Source organism: Pezoporus flaviventris, unplaced genomic scaffold, assembly GCF_033815535.1.
Source record: "Pezoporus flaviventris isolate CSIRO_AGI_PZ_B2104156 unplaced genomic scaffold, CSIRO_AGI_Pfla_v1 ptg000036l, whole genome shotgun sequence".
NCBI classification, from domain to species: domain Eukaryota; kingdom Metazoa; phylum Chordata; class Aves; order Psittaciformes; family Psittacidae; genus Pezoporus; species Pezoporus flaviventris.
Window position 1 is genome coordinate 24,646,233 of NW_026892584.1, and position 16,267 is coordinate 24,662,499.

At 37.3% G+C, this 16,267-nt stretch overlaps 1 protein-coding gene across 3 annotated transcripts in view; it reads right to left on the reverse strand.

The window, feature by feature from the left end:
* Window positions 1-3,281: 3,281 nt before the first annotated feature.
* Window positions 3,282-16,267, reverse strand: part of SLC25A21 (solute carrier family 25 member 21) — a 257,673-nt gene continuing 244,687 nt past the window's right edge. For all 3 annotated transcript variants that reach the window (XM_061463547.1, XM_061463548.1, XM_061463549.1), the window contains 3 exons: window positions 7,219-7,400; window positions 6,361-6,413; window positions 3,282-3,585 (listed from right to left, as the gene is read on the reverse strand). In XM_061463547.1, the coding sequence (XP_061319531.1) occupies window positions 3,515-3,585; window positions 6,361-6,413; window positions 7,219-7,400 (306 nt within the window). In that variant the 3' untranslated portion in view covers window positions 3,282-3,514. The remainder of the gene's footprint in view (window positions 3,586-6,360; window positions 6,414-7,218; window positions 7,401-16,267) is intronic.

Genomic DNA, 16,267 nt, shown 5'->3' on the forward strand with positions numbered 1-16,267 from the left:
TTTGCTTTAAACTTTAATCCCAGGAGAGCTAACGTACTGATCTTTGAAAATTTACCTGTTTTCCTTGGGCAATAATAAAGTTCTGACTATTATTCCAGAATGCTGTAGGTATGTTCAGAATATGAATGTGGGAAAAAAAAAAAAAAAAGCAGCCTGGTGTGACATTTCATATTCTTCATAGGATATTAATATATTTTGTATTTTTATAAATGTTGTGCAATAACTTAAATCACACTAGGGACAGTTATAGCAGAGGAGAAAATTTCATTCTTAAATTATTGCTTTATCTGCATGCCATATGAAACGTTCACTCAATGGGAAGGTAAAATACAGTCCCCTCCTAAAATACAGTCTTTGTGGATTTCCAGCTTTCATCACTGAGACAGCTGTGGGGAAATTTTCATAAGAATTTAAGTAACCAGTTCACATGTTATATAAAGTATACCCACTGAAATTTAGATGGACTCAACTGGCTGCTGCCACCTTTGCTTTTTGCATTAAAAAATAGTTAATAGAACCATATTTCTATAAAGAACACAGGTACTATGGCCCTAAGGAAAGAGAGATGTGATCTCGGATGTGATCCTGTATTCTTCAGCCTCAAAGGCATTCGGCAGCTGTTTGGCTTTAATGAGATGCTGAAACCCTTGTTATTCAGTGGAACACTTTTTCAAGAACGCTGCTTTGAAACCACTAAAGGTAACATGCGCACAAGTGCATTTCCAGTCTGCCACACTGTTAGTGATGTGATGGACGTTATTCTGCTTTTATGCAGCTGTAGATGGAAGTAAGATGAGCCTTAACACTATGGAAAACAAATTGCTTTCATTCTAGACAAGCTCTTCACTAAAAATGAAATGGAGAAGAAAGAACGATAAGAAAAAGATCATGAATCAATAAATTATTAAGTTGGCAACAGGATCTTAGCTTTCAACCTAGTTGTTTTACTGGACTGTAGAATTACAGAATAAGTCTACCTATTACCCACACAGCACAAACAAGGTGCATCAAAGGAGGAAAAAACCCCAAAACCCAACCCCTTGAAAAAAAGGATGAGAAGCCTTGCATAGCGTGGCTTTTTGAGCTCCAAGAATTCACAAATCTGTAACAAAGTCTGCCTGTGTTAAAAGTTTTCAAATTTTCCTGAGCAGTGAGAGGTCATTTCTGGAATAAAAGCCATCTTTTCTGACATTCCCATGAGGTATTAGTGTGTTTTGAGAGATACTTAAAGAGAGACCCTTAGCTTGTATCAGTTGTTTGCATTATCTTGTCTTCAGCTAAATCAGGATATTTTACAAAGCAAGGACAAGACATGATGTTAATTATTCCTTATGTGGCAATACACCATCATGAACCATTTTTATTTTGTGTTTGTTTAGTTGCAGCACTTTGTGCGTATATGATACCCTCAAGTGGAAGGTCAGTGGGGCTGTGTGCAGAAAGGGTTGCTCAGATTGAGCAAAGGTACCTGACCTTGGCTCCTGGTGAGGCATTTTTTTGTTGTGAATTTTCATAACAATTTTATTTTTTTTTTTAATTCTTCAATACAGAATACTCCCTTTGCCCAAGGACCTTTTCCCTGCTTATACTCATGGTTAAACTGAAAAATGCACCACGTTAGCTTATTAACCACATAACTTTTTAAGTCACTTTACAATAAACAAAGAGAGAAAGGGATTTATTATTATTAATATTTTTATTAATAAATAAGAGTCAGCTGCTGCTGTCAGGTACAGGGGTATAAATTTGGAGTGAACCCACTACGGTGAATGGATTAATTTGGGAAATATGCAGTATATGTGAGTGCAGAATTTAAGTTTTTAATCTGAAAAGCTTACACTCCATTCACAGAATGTCAAATGTTTTCAAAGAAATCAGTGGAGCTTAGTTCTCCCTCTACGACAGCCCCACTGTGTTTGCATGGTCCTGGTACAAACGACCTCCAGTGTAAAAGTGAATCAGACCCCATATTACACCATACAGTGATGGGGGAATGGGCTGGCACATTCATGGGTTTGTTTTCTAAAACTATGCTGTATTTTCTGCTTTCTCTTTATCAAAGATCAGGCTGAGCTATTAACTGAAAAAAAATAATCATGTTGGAAAGGATGTTAAAACCCAAGGCTAGATATGTATATACAGTATGTTTAAAGCCTTTTATTTTTATATTTTGAATGCTCTAAATTAATAAAAGACTAATTATAATGCATTTTGCTTTTAATTTTCAAAATTATCTTAGTAGTGTCTTCTATTTGGCTAAGTACCGAGAATGAAATGCAATGAGGAACATTTGCCTTAAAATTATAAATTGTAACAGAGTTAATTTGATTGATTTTAGCTATGAGGTAGAATAGGTATGAGAAGTCACTGTTGTCAAATTTAGGTAAAAGAGAGGTTTAGTAAGCATGTCAGTACAAGCACCCTTGAAAATGCTGAGAACGCATTTCTGTTTTTAACTTTTTTTGTTGCTTCTCTAACACACTAAAAACCCTCATGAGATGAGACTTCACATGTGACCTGTCATTTTCAAGTAACAATCTGGAAAGGTGTTTCTTTAGGATTGTTGGGAAAAAGGTTCGTACCTCCTTAAGAGGAAAAACATTCAAAGTTAACAGTGTTAATGTAGTATGGGGCACAACTGCATGAACTGAAACTATGTCTTCAATCAGCACAGCAGAAATTGTATTTCACGGAGCTAGCTAGAATGGGCAGTAAGAAAAGCAACAATATTAGCTTTTGAGCAACATTTTTTGTATCTATAGAAAGGCCTATTTCTTTGAGGTATAGGGTGGCTAATTACAATTGCTATGTTCTATCAGTCTAGAACATCGTTTCTCCATCACATGATGGTAATGAAAGGCTAAATGGGCAGCCAAGGTACATTGAGCATTTTTATTACAGGACAGCTCTTTAAGCAATAGTGTACAAAGGTTGTGGCCAGTAGAGCTGTCCTTTTCCTATCCTCTCTCAACAACTTCAGAAGCTCTTCTATAAGTATTGAAACCATACTGGACTGAATTTAAACTGGATCCAAGATTGACTCAAGAGTTGTTTACAGAGTATGGGTCACGTTCTCAGCCTGGAGTCAATGGAGCTGGCAGTTTACACTGGCTTAATATGTGGCTCCATAGGATTATTCCATTTTTTTCTTCTAAATCCCCTGAAAGTTATCTTTCATTTCAGCTGATTTTTAAGTGCATTTACTGCATAGTATGACGCAGTATCCAGAATTTTCAGGCTGTCCTTGAAAAACTAAATTGTTCCTATGTCTTCTATATATATTTTTCTTCTTTTGTAAAACAACTACAAATATCAACTGTACTATTTACTTATGCACTTTGAGAAGAGCATGTGCTTAAATATTTTCTTGGATCAAGACCAAATTTGTCTTGAACTGTACTAGCATCAGTGTAATCTGAGGGTATTTGACACCATAAAGGATGAGAATCACTTTTACTTTATTAAAGTGTGTTTTAGAATGCATTTATTTTAAAGAATACATTTTTCTGAAGTGCTACTTGTGATCAACTGTGTCCTGAAGCCATGCATAAACGTATTCGTAAATCAAAAGCATCACTGCACCACCTGGAAGAAAAGATATTGTTTCACTACATGCAAAATCCAGTATTTTCAAGGTTTTATGGAGCATTTGTAGTGTGTAATCTAAACCAGAACATGGCAAAGCCTTATTTGCAAAATGCATAATTCTACTAATTCCTTAATTCATTCAGAATTCACCAATTCTTAAACTATACCAATTTTACATAATATTAGACCATAAAGTTGATGTGAAAAGCTTGTATTTTAAATCAATATGACCCTGAGTGTGATTTTTCCTAACATTTTGTCAAGTTTCATATTTTCCTTTGTTCTTTTACAAGTGAAGCTTTTCATCTATGTATGTGTGTATTTGCATGTTTGTTTAGAGTTAGATCTGGTCATGAAAGATCAACTTGAGTGGTGGAATGACAAAAATTCATCACCAGGATGATGAAAATGCTTCCAGGTAAGATTCAAGAAAGGTTTTCAGTGGTTTGTTTACCATGTCTAAAGCAGAAGATCACCATATTGAAACAAATATCTTTCTGTGCCTGTACCTGGCTATGCATCCACAGGGAAAGTTTTGATCTGATGAATCACAGAATTGCAGAATGGTTTGGGTTGGAAAGGACCTTAAGATCATGTCGTTCCAACCCCACTGCCATGTGCAGGGATGCCTCACCTTAGGCCATGTCGCCCAAGGCACTGTCCAACCTAGCATTGAACACTGTCAGGGATGAAGTATTCACCACTTCTTTGGGCCACCTGTTCCATTGTCTCACCATCCTCGCAGTAAAGAACTTCTTCCTTATACCTAATCTGAATTTCCCCTGTTTTAAGTTACAAAATGACATTATCTGCTAGAATAGTTTATACTGGTAATGGTATAAAATCCCAGCTTGAATGCCATAAAGTATTTTTACTGTTAGAGAAGACAGACTAAAGCTCTTCTGTAATCAGGCTGTATGAGCTAAAGAAGGGAACATTTCACAAGGTGTGTATACAGATATATAACTAAGCATACAGAGAAACTTCTAATTGGAAAAGATGGGAAAAGAGAATCAGATTCCAGGCTGCAGGTCTAAACCTGTGTTGCATTTTGCTATTTGTGGGTGCCAGCACTGGGGCATAAATATTTTCTTGCCTTCACCTGTTGGCTCAGTTAGTTAGTGTGGTACCTCTAAAAAGTCTGCTGCTGAACTGGGCTGACCTTACTATGTAGGTCAGGTAGGCTCAGACAACCAGGCATGCAGAACTACCACATGAATTTGCCCATGTTATTTATCCTAATGAACCATCATCAGACTCAAAATCCTCTGTGAACAGCAACTCACAGACCGCTAGACAGAGCAAAAGTTTGCAAAAGGCTCTGACCAACAAACAAATCACAGACACAATGTCTAAAATGTGATTTCAACTAAAATCAAGGCTGAATCCAATTCCCATATTGTGTGATCTGTTTATGTATCTCCTCCTGAAAGCATTTTCATGTTGAAAGAAGGAATTACCTTTCCAGTCACAATAAAGATTGCATTATTGTTTAATCAGAAAGCCAAATCTATGTATTAGCCAATAGGACTACACAAGTGTTTAAAATGCAGTGTGCACTTAATTGACTTGCTGGATCTGGGCCAGAAGGTGTAGTCATTTGTAAGATGCAAAATTTTATTCCAAAATCTGCTGTTACTGGGTACTGGGGAAGTGAAACTGCCTTCTCTTTGCCCCGTATGTCTAGTATCTTTGGAATATGAGGGAAAAGGCTTTTAGCTCCAGAGTTATGCCTAGCTGCCTTGCTTCCCCTCCCCACCTTCTTCCTTTACCCTGCACAATAACCAGGCATGGTCTCACTCTTAGCCAGATGGGTTGGACATGTAAACATTTACAGATAAACCTAATACCCCCTTTATACTGCAGAGCAGGCTCTGCACCTACTTGCTTTTAACCATGTGTGTTCTTGCCTATTAAACCACCTTGCACAATCTGAAGTACAATTTCATGGAATGGAATACTGTTCAAACTGTGGCTTCTGCTCTTTTCGACACAGACTGCCTCTGTGGACTGGTAAAGTCTAAGATCCCAGTGCTTTGCTTTCATGATTAATTAAGACCAGCCAGGGAAAAATAGTCTAAAAGTCAAAGAAGATCTATGTCTTAAGCACCGTTCTCCTGCATTTGGAGTAACAACTAGTGAGAACAAACCCAGTGTTAAGGTATCCTTGTCCTCTTATTCTTCTAGGGCCATGCAAGGCTCTTCCCAGCTCATGCTATCAGCCTTTTAGTGTCTGTCCTTTACAGCCCCTGCAGAGCACAGAAGAAAGTAGCTGGAATTTCATATGCTTGGGCTATGCTTTAACCAGTTGAAAGTATTTACACTGGAGAGACCCTTAATCTGCATTTTAAGGTGACTTTAGATGGATACAGAATAGTCCTAGTGAAACCAAAAATTCACATTAGAGGAACAGGAAGCTTTAAGAAACACTGTCAAGTTTTACACTTCTGGCATTTGCATGGATGCACTTTGGCTTGTTCACAAATCAAGCAATTACACAATCCAGCAGTTACTTGGCTCTTCAGTCCTCTGACGTGTACGTGTAAATGATTTTTTTTAGACATATATTTAGCCAAATCCATCTATGATACTATTCGATGATGGTATTATCAACAGAAATTATTTGAAGGTGAAAGCAATTTTGATGATTTCTGGTACACTGTTTCATTGATTTGACTGATGCTTACTACATTTTGTCAAGAAACTGAAACTGAAAAATGGGAAGAAAAAGCAAGAACAAAAGCAATATAGAAATGACAGAAGGAAAATTACCTGGACCAAGCCTCATGATCTTGGGAACCAAGCCTTTGTACAGAGCCAGAAAACTGTAGCAGAAGAAAAACAAACAAAACATTTCAAACAATATCTTGCTCTAAAAGAAGAATGGAATTTTAGCATGTGTTGATTAAAATGCTGGCAGAGCACTTAGAAGCAATTATTTGAAATTACACATGTTCAATAGCAGGCCATATCTGGATTTTAACATTTTACAGAGGCAGATCAGATGAAGAGAAAAAGTTAATCAATGTTTAGCCACAAAAGCAATGTTGTGAGCCTAGCCAATCAGAAATATGACTTTAATCAGTGAGATGGTTTTACTTTCAAGACAAGTCTGTTAACAACAGCTGCATGCATGGACAAAATGACCGCTTTAATTGAATATCAAAGCTACAACTCAGTCCCCACTTGAGAAGTATTTTAAAAAGTTGGAAAACGGTATTGCCACAATATGCCCTGATTTAATTATTTCAGCAGTCATTTTAAAGGTACAGCGGTCTGTATAATTGCAATTAGAATAAATGGGGAAATAATCTGTTTTCTGTTGATATTTTACAAAATGAAGAGCTGAAAAAATTACGTGAGATATATAAAGCATTTATTTGGGGAACATAAATTTTGACAACCCAATAATCATCTTGCAAGTTGTTTGTAAAAGTTCACATGGAGTAGGAGGATATCTCCTTGTAATTCTAAAGAATATTTACAAAATGATGCATTGTGCTCTTTTGATATGTGAGTTCAGGGTGGCTTAATGGTCCTCATCAAATCTGAAATATAACAACGTGGTTTTATGAACCCATATGAACTAAAACAGAGGTCTGGACATGTATTAAAATAAGAACATTTTACCCTTCCTCTTTATAGACTGTTGCCATAGTTTTAAAACAGGTTCTGTACTTGATCTCTCCAGGAACTGGCTGTGGTCCTTGAATCCTACTTTTTGCAACATCAAAAGGAATGTTAATAGTTGAGGCTATTGTTCCTGAGACTAGCCCTATTCCAAATTTCCTCAAAAACTCCAAATTTGAATCCTGCAAAAAAAGAGAAAAAGAAAGAAAGAACAAAAAGGGAAACGGAAGGACCTGTGCAGGTTAAGCACTCTAAAGGAATATGTATTTAATCAGAAAACTCACACAACACACTCGTGTTATTTTAGCGGAACACATTAGGATTTCCTATGCTGGAACTTGTTTTCTTGACAATCCTATTGGCTATGTTTTTACACATGGTCTAAATTGCTGAAGTACACATTTCCTCACACAGGATTTATAAACACAGTTCATAAAGAAAGACTGGTATGGCATATGGGGATGATTTGTATAATTGGGCTTCACAATGTACTTAGTATTACTGTATCAAAACAGGAGAAATCCAAGCACACTATTAGCTAATTGGCCAGAATATTTTACAAATGACAGCAACTTCCACCATGAAGCCTACTAAAATGCTCATTTGTGTGTTGGACCCCCAAATGCTAAATTAAATAAAGGCTAATCTCAGTCTGCTGCCATTCCCCTCCAGGTTTTTTACATTTATTTTCACATGTAGCTGATCCACTGTACTGAGAAGTGCTAGCTTCCTGTTATTAACAATCCAACTCGGCGCAACTGCAAAAGAGCCTCCATGTTCTGCGCATTATAAACGGTGGTAACTCACTCGGCTAATTGGCTGAGGAATTTACAACAGATTGTTTCTGAACCCTACTATATGTTCATGGTAAAAGTTAGAAGCAGGTTAGAAGTGCATCTAAAAACTTCTTGGCTCACTCACAGTTCACAGTTCAACTGGGTTTTATTTGATCTTTTAGAAAGACCTCCTACCTTGGCTTCTGCTATGTCATCAAAGAACCCAGAGTTTATCTGGGAGTCAAAGACTCTTGAAGCAAGTTTAATCCTATTTCTTTAAAAGAAAGTCACAGGGAAGGGTGTTCCAGGGAATTTCCTATGCACATAATTCTTTTGCTATTGCTCTTCAACACAAAGGATACTTTTTTCCTGTATCAGACTCCATATATGTAGTGCCTTTTTTTTTCTTCTTGAAGATACTTCAATTATAGAAAATTACGAGTAAAATAACAAATGACATTGCCATGTTAAAACATCAGCACAATATTGAAATGAAAGAATTCTTTGTTTCCTAAACCTGAAGATTTGTGACTGAAAAAGGAAACAATGAAGTTTTCCTTTCTATATTAGCAACAAGAAACACAAATTATAACTTCCATAATGTGCACTGGATGAAGTCCATATGGGTATTTGAAGAGAAATGTCAAAATCAACAGGGCTTTTTATTGCTTGAAGAAAAACTCAACACCTTGATTTCACAAAACATGAAATATACTGGCAATACCTTTTAAAAAAGAGAATTACTTGTGCTACATAAAGAATTGCAAGACTTTTTTAGCAAAAAAGTTTATCAACAAATTTCTGTTTATTCTGTACACACTGACAGTGGGTTAAATGTGAAGAAAAAAAAAGCCAATTTTTTGGTATCTAGCGAAGAAAAAGTTTGAAGGGGCAGCAGCATGGCAACCCCACTGCAGCATGGTGCCTGCCTACCTCCAGGCAGCAGGCGTATGATTATACCAACACCTGAGAGCTAAGTACTATTCCAGATTGTACTAACTTCCTCAAACCAGGTTGCAGCAAGCAGGCTCTCACTGCTCTGCTGGCTTTTCATAGTCCAGAATGGTCTGAAGTATTTTTGTCACACAATTTGGTGCAAGGACACTTTCCTCCATAGTGCAAAGCACAGTGGGCTGTCCTCTGGGCTAGGCAATATATATCAGGCAAAACCATTTACTTGTTACACATTAGATTTCAAGACTTACCGCTCCTGACATATCCTTTATATTTAAATGATTGAACATTTTCGTATTTTGATGAATTCCCAGTGCCAGTGTTGTCTGCTTTATGACAAAGTGCCACAGACTGTAGGATACAGTGGGTGTCTGGTCAAGTGAGCATCTATAAAAACCTGACACTGCACTAACATGGCTGAAGGAAAATGAAACTAAATTGCTTTATATCTATTCCAGTGACACAAAGGAAGCATTTGAAGGCAGCATTTTGCCCATTCACAAAACTGGATTCTAACAAAATGTGCTAGGATGTACACTAACTTTCTATGTAATTTGATTTTTTATCATGCATCTCATGAGAAAGTATTTTAAGGCATCCATCACTATAATATCTGGGTAATTTCATTTGTATAACAGATCAAAATAATTTCAGCTGTTAAAAATAATAGACAAGCATTTTTTCCTAAAAGTATATCTTAGTGGCATTTTACTGTGGTAATGCTTCCAATTGAAAAAAGAGATTTGCCAACATAATTTATGGTTCTAGACAAAGGAGCATTATCTGTCTACCAGTCAGGCGTCAGTTAGTTTTATCAAGAAGCATTGTCTTTCTTTTTACACCAAAACCTCTCCTTTTCCAACCCATGGGCAATGCCAAAGTATTAATGGTCTAGAATCCTGTGAAAGGTGACGTAAGGATAAGTTAACTATCTACTGCTGAAGCTGCAAGTGGCTAGCAGTTATCTTCATGTTATTGTCAGTAACATTGCACCACACAGTTCACTGATCAAATATGATAGATTTCATATGCCATAGAAAATAAGATTCTGACAAGCCCCTCTTGCTTTCAAAATTGGCAGAACTGGAGGAAAATCACACATGAATTCTGATTTTTAAGCAAAGACAATTTTTATGTAGTATGAGCAGAATCTATAGAACAGAAACTTGATTTTAGATGGTGCCACACCACAGTATGGTGTACCACAAGGAACTGAAATGCCAGTTTGCTCATTCAGAATACAGTAATTTTGCTGTGGTTGGATAACATAATCTGTGATCATCTCACATTTTTACTACGCTCTTCACAACCACATTTCCTGTACACCAGAGTCCCTGCCCTGTGAGCACCAGCAGCTATTAAAAATAGGGAAATTTAGGCATCACTAATAAATCTATGGCCATAGCTATGCATGTCCTGCTGGATTTCCCTGCTTTCTTTGGGAGAATGTTTTTTTGTATTTTTTGTCCATTTTTGTCTGTTTTTTGTTCTTCACTATTCCTGTTGTAACATATTTAAAGAAGTAGAGGCTCCATAAGTTCCTCCTGATTCATATGCTGCTTAATTTCTTCTTTTATATTTCATAATTTATAGCAATAGAAAATTCTAGCCCTAGCACATACACACCAATGTTCAAGAGTGTCTCTCACTGGAGGCACTTTTACTTTATCAGTTTCAGTCCCCAAAGCTCCAGGCTTTCCTTTCCCTACCACTAATTTGCTGGGCACTTTCTCAAAGCCTCAGTTTATATCTTCCAGACTATCGATCACCATCATCTGTACTGATGGAAGTTCATTTAACTCACTAAGCAGAGTAGCTAGCAATCCATCAATGAAATAACCTTTTGGTAAAGGCACACATGTTTGGAACTCAGTTAATTTTATTTGTCCAGAATAACTGAGAAATCATTAGAATAGATAATGACTCACCATGCTAGATATATTTGCACTGGTTTAGACACCACTTTAGGTTTAATTCAAGATTTTGAAGATAGAACACCACACTTGCATATGCAGTGGAGAATTAGGTACATTCCAAGGAAGAGCTTAAAGTCCCTAGGGTTGCTTGAAGTACACAGAAACAGATAACGTAGACAGACTGCTGACATGCATAATAGTGTTTAAAAACCTGCCCACAGAGACACTCAGGAATGCCACTTATTTTTCCCTTGTGAGGTCCTGTTCAGCCTGATTAAGAGTGGCAGAATTTTTAGAAATAAACTATAAGTTTAACCCTATTACTAAGCAAAAAATAGCAACAAAATTGAAAGATCAATAAACATTAATGTCTAATTGACGATAATTTTAGAAGCTTGTTTGTTTCAATATTTGGATGTTTGTCTTGAGATTTTTTCACTTTTTCTTTCTTTTTTTTTTTTTTTCAGTTGCTGGAGGTACATATAAGAAAGAATACTTTTATGCATTTTTATGTATGTTTTAGTAGTTCCGAGCACCCTGTAGATAAGTTCACTATAAAAGATTAATGGTTACTAGATAAGAAGAATGCCAATTGCAGACAATTTGCATGAAGAACAAATAATAGTAATAATAGAATGATATCTGAAATTGGTAATTGCACAGCAGTCTCCCAAAGTTACTTAGAGCAGAATATTTGCATTAAATTTCTTAAACTCCTTTGAAAATGTTAGTCACAATATTAGCTTTATAGATGAGATACACTTGGCATGAAAGTGCCAAAAGTGATTTGAAATGACCACTAAATTTAAATAGCTTTGCTCGAGGTCACATAAAGAGTTAGCAGAGAAGCAATGGATGGAGCTGACAGACTTTGCGCTGCAAGCTGCACATTTCACCTCCCTGTGTGTGACAGGGAAGACTTTAAAAGACAAGACTTTGGTTTGGCCAACTCTGGTTCTGCCTGTTATACCTAGGAATTATGGAACTGAAGAGGGAGATAGGCCAGGAATAAGGATTAGAGTTACTTCTTGGCCCTTTTTGCAGAAGTAAAATGTAACAGCATAGGAACTTCTACGGCAAACTAAGAGGTGTCACAAGACCTGACCTAGGGCACATTGACTATAATCAAGTGCTTGGCAGCAAGGAACTGCTTTAGCCAGCCTGATAATTGATTTTAACCATTAAAAGGAGCTTCCTTTGGCAACAGATGGTGAAAGAAACGGGTCTGAGGAAGGGAAGCTTCCAAGACAGAGGAGAAAAGGTATGTTCAGAGAGGCAAAATGGGAGATAACCCTCAGGAAACCAACAAGGAACTGCTGAAAAACTCAAATGAGTTTCTTTAAGCACAGACACTGAGGCAGAACTTGGAGGAGAGAAGTGGTCTGGGTCTTCCTGCTGAGTTCTAGAGGAGAGCTGAGAAGAAAGGCTGTCAAATTCTATTTTTAGAGAGGGAGAAGCTGGTACAGCTGTGATCAGATGATTTGGATGCATGTAAGCTCCCAGCAGAAATCAGCAGTAAGGAGGAGAAAATTATGTAGACTCGCTGCAAGGCTCCAGAAGGGATGAAAATTAAAAGATGAAAGTGAGTCTCATCACTTTTGAAATAAAATCATGCTTTGATTCTTTAAAAGAATATTCAAAACTTTTGTTTGTGGCTTAATCAAGATTTGACCACAACTTAATGAACAGCTTCCTAGTTTTATTGACCCTAAACTTCTGTCCATCTCATGATTTACATACTAAACTTCTTACTGTAAACTACAGCTTTCTTTCTGATTAGTACAATGATGGTCTGATCTTTGTCAAAAGGCATAGGAAATGCTGAAATTACAACTACAGTAAACATAGTGATGACCAGGAAAGGCACTCTAAAATGCATACTCACAGTTGCACTTCGTCTGAAATACATATGCTTTTTTTCACACTGGTATCATCTCAGATTCCTCCTTGAGTGCAGTGTCATTGCAGCAGACATTTATTTAAGTTTTTAAAATCCACCTGTCAGGTATCTGACAGCATAAGAAGATGAACGACAGCCACTAGGATAAATGTCCTGGCTAGTCTCCAGAGTGACATGGCTGTCTGCTGTATAGGGTATATAATTTCAAACAGTCTGCTATACTCTCAGTGATTAGTTTTTCTCATATACAATTTCCTGATAAAATTATTAGTCTTATGCCAGATTTATAAGTAGCATTATTATCTATTATTTACTCTTTTGCTATAACCTTTTGGACTGACAGGGTAAGGCTTGGACTTCACTTTGTCTTAAAACAAGTATCTGCACTGAAGAACTTTCAATGTAAATAAAAAACCAAGAGGCAACAAAATTTGCTGGTCACCGAACAGAAAGTATACACAATTCTGGAGACTCAGTCAGTATAGGCAGTATAGTCAGTAAGAGAAGCACCAGACAGATCTGTACTTGTTCTTTTTATTCATCACCATTTCTGTATATTATCGTTAGACTGTTGAAAGCAAATATCAAAGAGGCAAAATAAACTCCTGCCCAATTTCTTTAGATGCTCATAAATTTCTTGTCTGTCTTCCCTGTTAGTCCCATAGTGACCTACATCAATGACTCCCAGGTTTACCCAAGAGAGGGTACCTAGTGTTCTTGTCATTCACTGTTCAGTGCATGTTCTTGTGGCTCCTGGGGACTGGCCACCTGGAAAACCATTAACCACACTGGTAAAGCATAATCAATCTCCCAGCTTCATATGAGACTTCTGCTGCAATTCTAAGCCAGCCTATGCAGATGATCAGACTGTTCATGAAGTGCTGGGATTACAAGCAAGTCAACGCTTCATGGCATCATTTAGACACTAGCTATGCAGAAAAATGCACTCAGAAATGCATGTACTGCTGCATCCAGCACCTTTGTCTGCACTATCTATCTTCAGTCTCAGACAATAATTTAGGAAACAGGAAAAGAAAATGAGGACCCCCGTGAATACCAGAGCTAAGGAAGTCTGATGTCCTTATCAGCCCTTGTGACTGACTGATACTTGATGTCTGCAAGCCCAGACATACATGGGCTTACGTGGGCTTTTCCCCCTCAAATGCAGTGTTTAATAAGGCATAAGTTCCCACGAAAAATTTCCCCCAGTTGTGGCACTCTTAAGATGCACCTGCAGGATCTCCTCCTTTTAAATTATTATTTGTATGTCTCACAAGAATTTAGCTATTTTAAGCCTGCCTCTCTGTCAGGTATGGTTGAACCTGGCCATCCATTTCAGCATCATCTTTATTTCTGTAGGAAAACAGGAGAAATTTGTGCTGCTTCTTCACCTTTCTATTTTGACCAGAGATTCCTCTCCTTAAACTTCCTATCTGTCTTGCTTACAGGAACACTGCAGTACAGGAGCAGGTGAGGTAGGACAGACTCTCCCTCTTTGATACAACATCTTTTGGTGATGATGGCCTGGGCTGGAGTCTTTAAACAACACAGGCTCTCATTAAAACAGCCACAGGACACCTCACAGTCAAAAGTACTGATCAATGGATCACTTGTAACATTGTACTGGATACAGCCGAATACAGCACTGCCATGTGTTTTTTTCTTTTTTTTTTTTTTCCAGGTCCCAGGTCATCCTATACCTGAGCTGGGATGGCAGCTCTGAGTTTATTCCATTTTCTGCTCTGATACAGTCTTCTAAATCACCTTAGTTTACTATTTTTCCAACTCTGTTGCACCACATGACCATTTCACTGTCTCTTCCTACATATAACTTGAATATTGGCATAGATATGAAAACAAGTAAAATAAAATTGTTGTCTGCTATCTTATTTATTTGTCAAGATGAACAGCTAGTTTTGGTTTCCAATCTCTTTGCCTATAGAAGTTTGAAGCCTTTTCCCTGGCAAAACAACATACAGCTAAGCTCCCGCTGTCCTTTTAACAGAAGGCACATCTGTGGCAGCTAGAGCAGGCAGTGCTTGACTTGAAATGAGTTTTGCAGATGGCCAAGTTTCCAAGGGGGCTTTTAACAGTGAGAAAACTCCATATTGTTAAGAAAAATGACAGCCACTTGGAGGTGGTAGTGAGTAAAGGTTTTAATGAAAAGAAAGTTTGCCATCAAACCTAACTATGATAAAAAATTGAAAAGCGAGAGCTGCTGGGCGCCTATGAAATGTGCTATAAAAGTAGGTGCTATAAAACTGAGACGATATAAATTTGCAGACTAATTTGATTGCTAGCGCAGAAGCATAGCTGTTAATGCTCTATGGTTGACACATTAGTGGCGATTGAAACAAGTCTGGCTTATTCTATTTTCAGTAAACAGAGCATGAGGTTGGCTTAAATGGTCTGTTTAGTAGAATAGACTGAACAAACGAAAAATTATTCATTATGAACATTTACAACCCACACATGTCATTTATATCATTTGACCACTCAACATAACAGGTTTATTGTTTTTGGCAAAATAAGCTGTAAACATCCCTAATTGGGATGCAAATTTAATGCACAGTTTAGCACTGTTGACAGCTAAAAGGCTCATATGGACATTTCCATACATTTTTCCACTTACATTACATATGTTGAACAGCAGATACATACTCAAGAGCCAAAATGATTTCAAAAGAGTAATACTCTTATTTCACAATTTTTATGTTTGTCAATATCGCAAGACTGAATTTATGATTTTCTTTTCTGGCAAAATATAAAAAATGAACAAATTAGGTTTTGTAATGAAATCAAGTATGTGAGAAATCTTGAAAAGTTACAACTGTCTAATGTTTTCCAGACTAACTACAAAATAGCTTCAACAAAATTCCTGATACAGGTTTGATAACTCTTAGCCTCTAGTACCTGCCTACTGACAGAAGTTTAACTTGCAGACTGTGATCTGTTCAGGACAAGTATGGATCAAGATTTCCATTTTCCAGTCACTGAAGTGAAGTTTGGTGCAGTTAATTACCTGAGACATAATGTTGGCTACCAAGCCAGATGAGTCCTGATATATACCCTGCTAAATTCAAGGTAAGATTTGCATTGTTTATAATGGACATTTTATCAGAATTGCTGGCTGTGTCTGTATGTACAGAACTGTCCATGGCACTGATGCCAGCTGGCCTAGAGAAGCCTATTAACTTTATTAGCGCTATTAAATGCTATTACCATTCAAAACAGACTGCCTATTAGGAATGGTTCCTTGTCTGCACTAGCTTCTAAGCCACACCCAGTGTTGGCCGGTCTGGGCCAAAGCTGTGCCAGGGAACATTTAACAGCACAGATGACTGAGTTCCAGTGACACTGCTCAATTTACTAGTGTAGATGTAGCCACTGTGGAAGCCACCAAGCAAGCCACTTTGCACTGGTTGAACAAAAGACCGACCTCTTCACTTACTTGCAGTTAATGCAATCTAACCCTACATTGACTAAATTGTCTTTTACTTTTG